Consider the following 14803-nt stretch of genomic DNA (forward strand, 5'->3'; position numbering starts at 1 on the left):
GGTGCAGAAATTTCTGCCTGGTATTTTTTGCGCCCTTCGCTCATTTGTGCTTCCCTGGCAGTTTTCATCCCTCCGGTTTGATATTTGCCCCGTCAGCAAATAATCAAAGTTCTTTAGATTGTCACAATCTGTTTTATTCTCCTTTTCGTGCAAAAAGTAGAAGAAGACGATGATGTTATAAATGCTCTCGTTTCAATAGAACACAACAGAAATGTAAATCCACATCTGTTTCTGTGTAATTGCCGGATGCACACTGGTTTGGTTTAGCCCCCAAATTTTGAAAAGCCAGCTTTTTAAATTAAAACGTGCGCGCACTCAGGATACAAAGCTCCTTAAAGAGAAGAGAAAAGAAAAAGTTTAAAAGCTAGATAAAAATGATAGCTCCATACACGGTGTACCTGTCTTCCATTCTTATTCAGCAACTATCATTTCCGGCAAATAAAAACGTTATTTTATCAACATGTAGGAGAGAGTTATAAAAATGTAAACCTGTGATCCTATTTTAATGGCTGATGTTTGCTGAAAAGTCCACACCAACCATCTTCAAGTCACCATGAGAAAACTATGCTTACAACCATGGACTGAGTTGCTACTATCTTGTATCAGCCGGTTTAAGAAAGGGCCAGCTTGTACTTTGAACAGGGTATAGTACAGATAGTCCTTGACTTCTGACCACTAATTCCAGGGGTGAAATGCTACCAGTTCGGACTGGTTCGGGAGAACCGGTAGCAGGGTGTTCTGTCTCCTTCCCCACTTCGGATCAACGAGCTGGCCTTCAGCCAATGGATTCACAGCTCTTATCAGTCCTGGCAGAGAAATCGCAGCTGCCTGCCAAAGTTCAAACAAATGACTCACGTAGCAAGACTTTTACTCTTTTTGAAATGATTCAGCTAAACTTTTGCTTCCCGTGAAGGGAGAGCAGTCCCAAAGCTCCTTATATATCCTGCGGGGTGGGGCTCCTGCCCCACCCTTCCCTTTGATGACGCCGCCTCTCTAATCTTCTGAAGCGCGGGTCAATCCAAGCTTGATTATTATTATTGTCAGCTGGGTCTGAAGGCATAGCCTGAGGAAGGGAGGAATCAGGGGATGACGTCCTCATTACGTCCTCCAACTGGTCTGGTTCTGGCTCCTGGAGCTGAGCCAAAGGAATCGGTGCTCCCGAGGTAAGCCTTACCAGCCCTTCCCCCTCACTCTCGGAGTCACTTTCGGGCATGGGGCCAGGTTTGGGGGCTGGAGTCACAACACAGGAATTGGGCCTGGTTCAGAGAACAGGTAGCAGTCACTGGCTGGCCGCGCCCCGAACCGGTCTGCAGCCCACAGCCCTGCCATGCTGCAGTCCTGCCATACTTCCCTTCCATGCAGCCTTCCATGCAGCCTTCCCAGCATCCCCGTGGCCAGCTTGCAAAGGCTGCGCTGCACCGGGGAATTTTCCCATGTGGCGCTGAGCAGCCGTGGCAGTGGGGGCAGCTTGTTAAGTGAGTTTCATCAAATTTTAAAAATTTATGAGTTATATACCCACTTTTTCTACCACAGCTGTTGATGATTAGGGGGCTGGAGGCAAAAACCTACAGTATGAAGAATGATTCTTTCTTCATAGGTTTTTGTATCCAGGAATTGGGTGTTGTGGCCTATTGGCCACCGGACCCTCCAGCAGAAAAATTAGAGGAGGAGGAGGAGGCGTGGGAGTTAGGGTCAGCATCAAGGCAACCTGAGAGCTCCGAGGGGGAAGAGGGAATGGAGTTGGCAGAGAGAGAGAGAGAGAGAAGTAGAGCCTGGGCCGTCCATCAGCCCTCAGATGGAGAGTCAACAGCCCCCAGGTTTCGAGGTAGCTGATGAGGAAGAGGAGGAACAGCTGGGTCCAGACTGTGCACGGATGCACGGATACGCAGAAGGCAGAGGAGATGAGAGCAGTAGAAATCTATGAGCCGGTCCTTGGGATGGAAGAGTCACTGCTGCTAGCGAAGCCCCACCCTAGCTCTGGGGATAAAAGGCAGGGGGCAAAGATGAATAGGTGTGGCAGACAACTATTCATCTCCCTGCCGGACAGACTTGTTAGCCTGTGGTGAAAAAGAAACTTTTTGCCAGGGCTGCCGTCACTCCTAATAAAGGAATCGTTGATTGATTATGGAGGGTTTGTTGTGTTTGAGGAGCTGGATCAGAACAGCATGTCTAGTCTAGTGAAAAGAAGGACTAGGGGAGATATGATAGCAGTGTTCTAATATCTCAGGGGCTGCCACAAAGAAGAAGGAGTCAAGCTATTCTCCAAAGCACCTGAAGGCAGGACAAGAAGCAATGGGTGGAAACTAATTGAGGAAGGAAGGAAGGAAGGAAGGAAGGAAGGAAGGAAGGAAGGAAGGAAGGAAGGAAGGAAGGAAGGAAGGAAGGAAGGAAGGAAGGAAGGAAGGAAAGAGGGAAAGAAAGAAGGAAAAAGGAAGGAAGGAAGAAAGGGAGGGAGGAAGGAAGGAAGGAAGGAAGGAAAAAAAGAAGGAAGGAAGGAAAGAAGGAAGGAAAGAGGGAAAGAAAGAAGGAAAAAGGAAGGAAGGGAGGGAGGGAGGGAGGGAGGAAGGAAGGAAAAAGGGAAAGAAGGAAAAAAGAAGGAAGGAAGGAAGGAAAGAAAGAAGGAAAAAAGAAGGAAGGAAGGAAGGAAGGAAGGAAGGAAGGAAGGAAGGAAGGAAGGAAGGAAGGAAGGAAGGAAGGAAGGAAGGAAGGAATCTACCATTTTTATCTATCCATAGTTTAATGAAAAGAAGGACTAGGGGAGACATGATAGCAGGGTTCCAATATCTCAGGGGCTGCCCCAAAGAAGAGGGAGTCAAGCTATTCTCCAAAGCACCTGAAGGCAGGACAAGAAGCGATAGGAGGACATTTAAACAAGGAGAGGAGCAACCAGGAACTAAGGAGGAACTTCCTAACAGTGAAGATAATTAATCAGTGGAACAGCTTGCCTCCAGAAGTTGTGAGTGTTCCATCAATCCCCCAAGTGGCCTCAAGAACTCTCAGGGAGAGTACTAACAAACAGATGCCTGCAAAGAAATGTGATCCTTTCAACACCCCTCTCCCATTCTTTCAAAATGAATCCTTCCATCGCCCCCACCATCCTGCCGAAATCAATGAATAGAATAGAATAGAATAGAATAGAACAGAATAGAATAGAATAGAATTCTTTATTGGCCAAGTGTGATTGGACACACAAGGAATTTGTCTTGGTGCATATGCTCTCGGTGTACATAAAAGAAAAGATACATTCACCAAGAATCATAAGGTACAACACTTAGTGATAGTCATGGGGTACAAATAAGTAATCAAATCATACTAGGAAACAATATCAATTTAAATCATATATCAATATCAATATAAATCGTAAGGATACTAGCAACAAAGTTACATTCACACAGTCATAAGTGGGAGGAGATGAGTGATAGGAACAGTGAGAAGACTAATAGTAATAGTAATGCAGCCTTAGTGAATAGTTTGACAGTGTTGAGGGAATTATTTGTTTAGCAGAGTGATGGCCTTCAGGAAAAAACTGTTCTTGTGTCTAGTTGTTCTGGTGTGCAGTGCTCTTTGGTGTCGTTTTGAGGGTAGAAACAATTTATGTCCAGGATGTGAGGGGTCTGTAAATATTTTCACAGCCCAGTATACAGGAAGGCAGGTTGGTAGTCATTGTTTTTTCTGCAGTTCTAACTATCCTCTGAAATCTGTGTCTGTCTTGTTGGGGTGCAGAACCAAACCAGACAGTTATGGAGGTGCAGATGACAGACTCAATCATTCCTCTGTAGAACTGAATCAGCAGCTCCTTGGGCAGTTTGAGCTTTCTGAGTTGGTGCAGAAAGAACATTCTTTGTTGTCCTTTTTTGATGATGTTTTTGATGTTAGCTGTCCATTTTAGATCTTGAGATATGGTAGAACCTAGAAATTCGAAGGTCTCTACTGTTGATATTGTGTTGTCAAGTATTGTGAGAGGTGGAAGTCTGGAAGGGTTTCTCCTAAAGTCTACCACCATTTCTACAGTTTTGAGTGTGTTCACTTCCAGATTGTTTCGGTCGCACCACGAGGCTAGTCGTGTATGCGGATTCATCATTGTCTTGAATGAGACCAATCACTGTTGTATCATCTGCAAACTTCAGTAGTTTAACAGAGGGATCGTTTGAGATGCAGTCATCGGTATAGAAGTGGAGAAGAGAAGAGAAGTGGAGAGAAGCATGTTGGATGAGAACTGAAACTTTTTCAGAGAAAAAGAATAAAGAAAACCCAGTTACCCTTTGGGGGGGGAAAAAAGCCAACTATGGCCTGGTTGACTGAGAATCTCCACAGACACTCTGAGTTTTCACTCACATTATTATGTCTTGTAGGCCGCAATCGCTCTTTGACGCTGGGTCTGGACTTTCTCGCGAGCTTCAAATCCTGCCCATTTGTCTTGGTGATTTGGTTTTTTTGTCGCTGCTAAACCATTGCTTTAGATTATGAAGCTGTCAGGAGCCAAGGCACTATTTCGCAAGGTAGTTCAGGGGTCAGGAGATAGCCGATGATACCGTGATGTTGTTTTAAAGCAACGAGCAGATAATAAGTCATGTTCTGTCCCTGTATTTTTTCTCGGTCAGTCGTGGAGCAGATTATTTGTGGGTACAAGCCTGGCCTTATCGATCTTGCGTCTTCACCTTATTGTGCAGGCAATTTTATTGTCTAAAAAAAAAGAATCTCTGCACCTATTACACACATCCCGGTGTGTGCCAGTCTGCGTCTGACAAATTGTAACCAATAAAGTCATATCCGCCATGGAGGACTCTTGAGGTGTGATCCTGGGTGTTGTCCCATTTTACACATAGGTATGTGTCAACGGTGCAGCAATTTATTTATTTTTTTATTTTATTTTGCATTTATATCCCGGCCTTCTCCGAAGACTCAGGGCGGCTTACACTGTGTCAAGCAATAGTCTTCATCCATTTGTATATTATATACAAAGTCAACTTTTTATTGCCCCCAACAATCTGGGTCCTCATTTTACCTACCTTATAAAGGATGGAAGGCTGAGTCCACCTTGGGCCTGGTGGGGCTTGAACCTGCAGTAATTGCAAGCAGCTGTGTTAATAACAGACTGTCTTAGTCTGTTGAGCCACCAGAGGCCCCTCGCTGTAAGCATTGCATACGGGCATGTTTTTGAAAGGTGAAATATTGTGTTTGTAGAACAAAAAAAATCGAAACTTTATTGTGACTGTGATGGCTTGGTGCAAGTACGGATTAGGTGAAACCTGGTTCAAAAACGGTAACTGCGAGAGGGACCTTGGAGTCCTAGGGGATGATCACTTGAATAGGAGCCAGCAGTTGTGGCAGCAGCCAAAAAAAACAAAAACCCAGGGGTGAAATCCAGTAGGTTCTGACAGGTTCTGGAGAACCGGTAGCGGAAATTTTGAGTAGTTTGGAGAACTGGCAAATTCCACCTCTGGCTGGCCCCAGAGTGGGGTGGGAATGGAGATTTTGCAATATCCTTCCCCTGGAGTGGGGTGGGAATGGAGATTTTGCAATATCCTTCCCCTGGAGTGGGGAGGGAATGGAGATTTTGCAGTATCCTTCCCCTGGAGTGGGGTGGGAATGGAGATTTTGCAATATCCTTCCTCCGGAGGGGGGAAGGAATAGAGATTTTGCAATATCCTTCCCCTGGAGTGCAGATGGAATGGAGATTTTGCAGTATCTTTCCCCTGGAGTGGGGAGGGAATGGGGATTTTGCAATATCCTTCCTCCAGAGTGGGGAGGGAATGGGGATTTTGCAATATCCTTCCTCCGGAGTGGGGTGGGAATGGAGATTTTGCAATATCCTTCCCCTGGAGTGGGGAGGGAATGGAGATTTTGCAATATCCTTCCCCTGGAGTGGGGAGGGAATGGAGATTTTGCAATATCCTTCCCCCAGGAGTGGGGAGGGAATCGAGATTTTGCAGTATCCTTCCCCTGGAGTGGGGAGGGAATAGAGATTTTGCAATATCCTTCCCCTGGAGTGCAGATGGAATGGAGATTTTGCAGTATCTTTCCCCTGGAGTGGGGAGGGAATGGGGATTTTGCAATATCCTTCCTCCGGAGTGGGGAGGGAATGGGGATTTTGCAATATCCTTCCTCCGGAGTGGGGTGGGAATGGAGATTTTGCAATATCCTTCCCCTGGAGTGGGGAGGGAATGGAGATTTTGCAATATCCTTCCCCCAGGAGTGGGGAGGGAATGGAGATTTTGCAGTATCCTTCCCCTGGAGTGGGGAGGGAATGGGGATTTTGCAATATCTTTCCCCTGGAGTGGGGAGGGAATGGGGATTTTGCAATATCCTTCCTTCGGAGTAGGGTGGGAATGGAGATTTTGCAATATCCTTCCTCCGGAGTAGGGAGGGAATGGAGATTTTGCAATATCCTTCCTCCGGAGTGGGGTGGGAATGGAGATTTTGCAATATCCTTTCCCTGGAGTGGGGAGGGAATGGAGATTTTTGCAGTATCCTTCCCCTGCCACACCCACCAAGCCACACCCACAGAACCAGTTGTAAAAAAAAATTGAATTTCACCACTGAAAAAAAAGCTAATAAAATCCTGGGTTGTATTAACAGAGGCATAGAATGAAAATCAAGTGAAGTATTAATACCGCTTTATAAAACTTTAGTAAGGCCACACCTGGAATAACTGCACCCAGTTTTGGATTACAAAAAAAATGTGTTGAGAGTTTGGAAAAAGTGCAGAGAAGAGCAACTATGATGATCAAAGGCCTGGAGACTAAAACATATGAAGAACAGTTGCAGGATTTGGGTTTGGCTAGTCTAGAGACAAGAAGGAATAGGGGGGACATGAGAGCAGTATTCCAGTAGCGGCTGCCACAAAAAAGAGGGGGTCAAATTATTCTCCAAAGTATCAGGGACACGGTGGCTCAGGGGTTAGGACATCGAGCTTGTCGATCGAAAGGTCGGCAGCTCAGCGGTTCAAATCCCTAGTGCTGCTGTGTAATGGGGTGAGCTCCCGTTACTTGTCCCAGCTTCTGCCAACCTAGCAGTTCAAAAGCAGGTAAAAATGCAAGTAGAAAAAATAGGAACCACCTTTGGTGGGAAGAGAACAGCGTTCCGTGCGCCTTTGGCGTTGAGTCATGCCGGCCACATGACCCCGGAGACGTCTTCGGACAGCGCTGGCTCTTCGGCTTTGAAATGGAGATGAGCACCGCCCCTCTAGAGTCGGCAACGACTAGCACGTATGTGCGCGGGGAACCTTTACCTTGACCTTTTTACCTGTAATATATTCCCTGTCATTTTAAGCGATTATCTCAGTCGCTGCAACGTTGTTCAGTGGTGGGATCCAGCCGGTTCGCACCACTTCAGGAGAACCGGTTGTTAACTTTCTGAGCAGTTTGGTGAACTGGTTGTTGGAAGAAATCATGAGGGCAGAGAACCGGTTGTTCAATTATTTGAATCCCACCACTGGCGTAGGTGTTATCTCAAGACAAGATTGACTGTATCACACTTTGTGGTCTCTTTTTGCCCAGGTGACGTTATTGTCTACATTAATGAAGTCTGCGTCCTCGGACATACTCACGCGGACGTCGTCAAACTCTTCCAGTCTGTTCCCATTGGTCAGAGCGTCAACCTGGTGCTATGTCGTGGATACCCTCTGCCCTTTGACCCCGAAGATCCTGCCAACAGCGTAGTGCCACCACTCACCATGATGGAGAGGCCTCCGGTCATTGTCAATGGAAGACATAACTATGAAACGTATTTGGAATACATTTCTAGAACTTCCCAGTCCGTTCCGGATATAACGGATCGACCCCCACATTCCTTGCACTCCATTCCAGCAGAGAGTCAGCTTGATGGCACATTCCCGCCACCCATCCACGACGACAATGTGTCCATGGCCTCCTCGGGGGCCACTCAAGCTGAACTCATGACCTTAACCATTGTGAAAGGGGCCCAGGGCTTCGGCTTCACTATAGCGGACAGTCCCATGGGACAGAGGGTGAAGCAGATCTTAGATGTTCAGGGGTGCCCCGGTTTATGCGAAGGTGACCTCATTGTCGAGATCAACCAGCAGAATGTACAAAATATGAGCCATGTTGAAGTAGTGGATATACTCAAAGAATGTCCGGTTGGAAGTGAGACTTCTCTGTTTATCCATAGAGGAGGTAAGTCTGGAAGGTCTACGCAATTTACAGTCATTTGTGGTGGAAGTTCTAAAAGATGCTTGCTCCATCAGTGTGCTCTGTGAAGTAGAAGTCAGCTACCTCCTTAAATATAATAGGTGACAGTGATGATGATATCAATTCAATCGTGTCCAACTTTTGTTGATTCCATGGGACAGGTCTCTCCATATCTTCCAATCTTTGATATCTATGTAGATTCTCAATCCTCCAGGTCAGGGGTCTCCAACCTTGGCAAGTTTAAGACTTGTGGACTACAACTCCCAGAATTCCTCAGCCAGCTTTGCTTTAAGACTTGTGGACTACAACTCCCAGACTTAAGACTTGTGGACTACAACTCCCAGAAAACTTGTGGACTACAACTCCCAAAATTTAAGGCTTGTGGACTACAACTCCCAGATTTCCTCAGGACTTGTGGACTACAAGACTTGTGGAGACAAGACTTGTGGACTACAACTCCCAGAATTCCTCAGACTTGTGGACTACAACTCCCAGACTTAAGACTTGTGGACTACAACTCCCAGAAAACTTGTGGACTACAACACCCAAAATTTAAGGCTTGTGGACTACAACTCCCAGACTTCCTCAGGACTTGTGGACTACAAGACTTGTGGAGACAAGACTTGTGGACTACAACTCCCAGAATTCCTCAGACTTGTGGACTACAACTCCCAGAATTTAAGACTTGTGGACTACAACTCCCAGAATTTAAGACTTGTGACTACAACTCCCAGAGTTGTAGACTACAACTTTAAGACTTGTGGACTACAACTCCCAGAATTTAAGACTTGTGGACTACAACTCCCAGAGTTGTAGACTACAACTTTAAGACTTGTGGACTACAACTCCCAGGAGTTGAAGACCACAAGTCTTAAAGTTGCTAAGGTTGGAGACCCCTGCTCCAGGTCATGGTGCTTTTTCAAGAGGCAACTGGACTTTCTAGTTTTTATTTTTTATTTTATTTTTTATTCAAAAAGTTTTACAAAAAATTTTTCCCCCTTTCCCCCCAACCCCCCTCCCTTCACTAATTCCCTCCCCCCCTCCCCCCTGACTTCCCAGAACAAGCCCAAGGTATAGTTAAAAATAAAACAAACATATGCAAAGAAAATTTTTCCCCAAAACTATTATACCAATTTTCCCTCTCTAGCTCTGACTTCCTCCTAACATAACCAAAATCCTTCAAAAAAAAAATTAACAATTAACAGTAATAAGATATGTAAAGCAATAGAACAAATTAATCCTAAATTAAACCAGCTAAAGTATAAAAATCCAATCCCATTCAGAGAATATCTCCCTTATAGCTTCTATAACCATATAACTTTCTGGGTTTTCTTTGAAGATGTTTCATTTCCCATCCAAGAAGCTTCTTCAGCTCTAACTGAAAGGTGAGGAATGGAAGGATTTATACTCCTTTCAGACAGCTGGTCATTTGCATCCTTTTAGAGTATCATTGAGGCTACTTGGAGGTTTTCCGGTGGCCTCAGGGTCACCTGAGTGGTGCAAATGGGTGTAGAGCCTTCTTAGAACTGTTGAAAGGACCTGTGTTGTAGAATGGAGAGAGATGATGTCATATCCTCCCCTCCCCTGACTTCCCGGAACAAGCCCAAGGTATAGTTAAAAATAAAACAAACATATGCTAAGAAAATTTTTCCCCAAAATTATTATACCAATTTTCCCTCTCTAGCTCTGACTTCCTCCTAACATAACCAAAATCCTTCCAAAAAAAATTAACAATTAACAGTAATAAGATATGTAAAGCAATAGAACAAATTAATCCTAAATTAAACCAGCTAAAGTATAAAAATCCAATCCCATTCAGAGAATATCTCCCTTATAGCTTCTATAACCATATAACTTTCTGGTTTTTCTTTGAAGATGTTTCATTTCCCATCCAAGAAGCTTCTTCAGCTCTGACTGGAGGGTGAGGAATGGAAGGATTTATACTCCTTTCAGACAGCTGGTCATTTGCATCCTTTTAGAGTATCATTGAGGCTACTTGGAGGTTTTCCGGTGTCTTGAGGGTCACCTGAGTGGTGCAAATGGGTGTAGAGCCTTCTTAGAACTGTTGAAAGGACCTGTGTTGTAGAATGGAGAGAGATGATGTCATATCCCTTCCCCTCTGCCGAGAGAGGGCTGTTCAATTTTGACATAGATGGCCTCTTTGACCCCTCTCTTTCGAATCATAACTGCTTCTCTATATCCCAAAGGTGCTTTTTCAGGATTTTCTGGTTTTTCTTTGAAGACGTTTCACTTCTCATCCAAGAAGCTTCTTCAGCTCTGACTGGATGATGGGGGAACGGGAGGATTGATACTCCTTGCAGACAGCTGGTCATTTGCATCCTTTTTAGAGGGTCGTTGAGGCCACCTGGACTTTCTTTGTTTTTCCTTGAAGACGTTTCGCTTCTCATGCGAGAAGCTTCTTCATTTCTGTTCTTCAGGCAGAACCAAAAAAGCTTCTCGGATGAGAAGCGAAACGCCTTCAAGGAAAAGCAAAAAAAAGTCCAGTTGCCTCCTGAAAAAGCACCTTTGGGTTTCCTTCTTTGAGTTTTTCTATGCTCTGGCTGGTGGTCAGCTTTGATGGTGTCCAGTCCCGGTGTTCTTCTGTACAGTACATTTTTAAAAACGCAAACATAGGCAAAATGCAATATTATAAATTCTCCTTCCCTGGTTTTAAATAACTCCCACGAAGCATGCACACATGTACGTGAAAATTATGGTATTTATGTCATATTTTTTTTTGGCGTAATATTTGATCAAAGTACATTACAGCAGCCCTCAATTTTAAGATTGCAATTGAGGCCGAAATTTCTGTTGCTAAGTGAGACCTTTTGTTAAGTGACTTTTGCCCCATTTTGCGGCCCTGTTGTTAAGTTGTAAAGTGAGCAACAATGTTGTTAAATGAATCGGGCTTCCCCATTGGTTTTGCTTGTCAGAAGGTGGCAAAAGGGGGTCACGTGACCCCAAAGCACTGCAACTATCATAAATATGAGTCAGTTACAGTGGTGGTATTCTACCGGTTCACACCGGTTCGGCCGAACCGTTAGCTCCGACTTTCAGCAGTGAGCGAACCGGTTTGCTCTGATTTTGAAGTGGGCCTGCCCGCCCTCCCCTGCATTGTACTTACCTATATTTCTGTTTTCCAAAGCCCAGCTGATCGGTGCGGCAGAGTAGATTGCCACACCTCAGCTGTTTTCCTTGCCAGCAGCAATGTGGAAGGTGAGATTTCAGCAAAGTGCGCACTCAGCGAACCGATTGTCAAATCAGTAAGATCCCACCACTGGTCAGTTACCAAGAGTTTGAGTTTGGATCATGTGACCACGGGGGATGCTTCAACGGTCAAACTGTGAAACATGGTCATAAGTCATTGTTTTCAATGACGTAACTTTAAACCAGTGGTTCTCAACCTTTATAGTGCTACGACCCCTTTAATACAATTCCCCACGATGTGGCGACCCCCCAACCGTAAAATTATTTTCGTTTTGAATTTATCGCGCCTGAAGCCGTATTGGCTAGCGATCGGAACTGCTTGCGATTGCCTTGAGGACAGAGGGATTAAAGCGGAGACTCCTCCCCTATTAAGTTTATGGCGCCTGAAGCCAGGTTAGGCTAGGGATTGGGAGTGATTGCAGCTGGCTTGAGAGGGAGACATCAGAGCAAAGATTTCTCTCTTTTTTAATTGATCGCGCCTGAAGCCGAATTTTGCTAGCGATTTGAAGAGCCTGCAGCTGGCTTGTGGAATCAACCATTGGAGCGCGATTCTTCGACTCGCAAGTATACTTCCCATATTTCCGATGGTCTTAGGCGACCCCTGGCAAATCGTCATTCGACCCCCAACAGGGTCCCGACCCACAGGTTGAGAACCGCTGCTTTAAACAATCACTAAAGAAACTTGTGGACTGATCAATCAGATCCCGCATTCAAACTGGCAGAGAACATATGCAAAAACTGGTTGTACGTAAAGTAGGCACCCATATTTATATCATGTAAGATTCCTTACCTTTGAGACCATTCTCCAACTGGATGATATTCAATATAATCATCTTCATTTAATGACCCCATAATCCCTTGCGGGGCGGAGTCTGGGCAAGTGAATGGAGCTAGCAGATTGTTTTAATGGCCGGATGCCCTTCCTGTTGCCAATGCGGAGTTTTGTTCGGCAAATAGATTCTCCCAGAGGGAGAAATATCTGCCTCTACCTAGGATCGAACTCACAGCCTCCTGATTGTGAGGCGAGAGCTCCACCTCTAGGCCACCGCACCGCTCCTGACATTCGATATAATCCATTTTTACAAAATTAGTTTCAGATTTTGCCGTTATCCGTCTGGCATGAATACATGAATGCTCAGATCTGTAAGTCATTTATAAACAATTAGTACAGATTAAACTTCATTAGAAACTATCCTGAGGAATTAAAATTAATTGAACCGACTCACAAAGGAAGAGAAATCATGCGTCTGGCTACAAATCTGGAGAAAACAATGAAGCGACTTCGGATGGCTTGTTTAACTCCTGAAAACTGATAGAGAGATTGTCCTCGACTTACAACAGTTCATTTAGTGACTGTTCAAAGTTACCACATTGAAAAAAGTGACATGACTATTTTTAACACTTACAACCGCTCCAGCATCCCTATGGTCATGTGATCAAAATTGCTTGGCAACTGGCATGTACTTTTCATGGTTGCAGTGTCCCAGGGTCACATGATCCCCTTTTGAGACCTTCTGACAAACAAAGTCAGTGGGGAAGCCAAATTCACTTAACAACCAGGTTACTAATTTATCAACCACGGTCACCTTCTTTTAACAATCCTATAATCCCTAGCAGGGTGGAGTCAGAGCAACTGAATGGAGCTGAGTGTTTACTGGCCGGATGCCCTTCCCTGTCGCCAATGCGGAGTTTTGTTCAGCTGATCTATTCTCAACGAGCCCAGAGAGAGAAATATCTGCCTCTACCCAGGATCGAACCCACAGCCTCCCAATTGTGAGGTGAGAGCTCCACCTCTAGGCCACCCCACCACTCAACTTATCAACCACAGTGATTCACTTAAAAGCCGTGGCAAGAAAAGTCATAAAATTAAAGTCACTTAACAAATGTCTCGCTTAACAACAGAAGTGTTGGTGGTCAATTGTGGTCACTAAGTCGAGGACTACCTGTATTAGGAATATTCATTACAGATACAGAGAGGTTGACATTTCTTTTACATACAAAATACGAAAGGTGCATTATAGGTTTTGCAGGTCAGAGGTGCAGGTCGGAAGTAATTTTACCACCGGTTCGCCGTGCACTAAAAATGTGAGCGCGCACCCTCGCTTTGCTCATGCGCGCACCTTCCACACATGCTGTCGTGTCCCACTCCTCCTCTGACGGCCGGGTCGGGGAAGTCCGTATCAAGCATGGCTGCAAAGCCTCTGCAGCTTTTCCAAAGTTCTGTCAGAGTTCTCAGGGCAGGCAGGAGACCAGGATGTGACTTCAGCAATCCAAGTTAGACTTTGCCTGACTCAAAGAATGCCAGAAAGCAGATCCTTTATATAGGCCATGGGGTGTGGCTCCATGACTCAGCACTTATCCAGGCCTGCCCCTCCCTTCCTTTTGCTGACGTCGCCTCTCCATTCTCCGGAAGCGTGGATCTATCCATTGCATCGTTTCGTCTCCAGCTGTTGGTAATCCCAGCTCGTGGCTGGCTTCAGGCGCACATGCTATCGGAGGGAGGTTTGTTTGCTCGGTTTGTCCGGGCATGGTGCCAGGGCTGGGGGCTGGAGGCATGCCAGGACATTCTTCTGTACTATCAGTCTCTGGCTGAGATAGCAGGAGATGAGAGGGGCCCAGCTGCGGGGGGGGCGAGCGAAGCACAACACATGCACCCGGCCTTCCGCGCATGCGCTTTGCTCGAACGCATGGGCACAACTTAGAAAATGTGGCTAAACAGGACAGCATAGCGGCGGAGCGGGTGGGCAGGCCCATCCACAGGTTGCCACTACCGGTTCGCCTGAACTGGTCCAAACCGGCTGAAACCCTGTCGCAAACCACGGCCGCAGGTAAAATGAGAAGAGAGCATCTTTTTTCTCCAACTGTGAAAACCTAACTCCGAATAGATTTGAACTGGAACTGAATATTTGTTTTCATCCCAAGTAAGAGAATAATTCAGTTAAATGAAAAGTAATTGCTTACCTGGCATTTGAGCGGGAGCCGAAGACCTGCATTGATTATCCTTCTGGGAAATTTTACTGTTGACGTCTTCCTGCCATGGAAGGCTGGTGTGACAATTTGGATGCTATTTGTATTCCGAGAACATCCTGAAAATTACATGAGAATTTCAAACTTTAAAAAAGCCACAGAGAACAGCACCCGCTCTGCTAGAGAGACGTTCCCGCACCTAGTTTTGGTCACCACGCTATAAAAAAGATGTTGAGACTCCAGAAAGAGTGAAGAGAAGAGCAACAAACATGATTACGGAATGATTGGAGGCTAAAACATACGATCAGAGGCGCGTTTCGCATAATTTTACCACCGGTTCGCCCTTCATCGAAAATGTGAGCGTGCGGCCTTTGGTGCATTCTCTTTGCTCACCGCGTGGGGCTCGCACACATGCACGTGGCTTAGAAAATGAGGCTAAATAGGACAGTATAGCGCCGTGGGGCGGGGGCGGGCCCTAT

At 45.6% G+C, this 14803-nt stretch overlaps 1 protein-coding gene across 13 annotated transcripts in view; it reads left to right on the forward strand.

The window, feature by feature from the left end:
• Window positions 1–14803, forward strand: part of MAGI2 (membrane associated guanylate kinase, WW and PDZ domain containing 2) — a 755967-nt gene that overhangs the window by 603488 nt on the left and 137676 nt on the right. For 12 of the 13 annotated variants that reach the window (XM_058190302.1, XM_058190300.1, XM_058190301.1 and 9 more), the window contains one exon: window positions 7500–8135. The exons of the other annotated variant lie outside the window; for it this stretch is intronic. In XM_058190302.1, coding sequence (XP_058046285.1) covers window positions 7500–8135 — 636 coding nt within the window. The remainder of the gene's footprint in view (window positions 1–7499; window positions 8136–14803) is intronic. 13 annotated transcript variants of the gene reach the window in all.

This window comes from Ahaetulla prasina, chromosome 7 (assembly GCF_028640845.1).
Source record: "Ahaetulla prasina isolate Xishuangbanna chromosome 7, ASM2864084v1, whole genome shotgun sequence".
NCBI classification, from domain to species: Eukaryota; Metazoa; Chordata; class Lepidosauria; order Squamata; family Colubridae; genus Ahaetulla; species Ahaetulla prasina.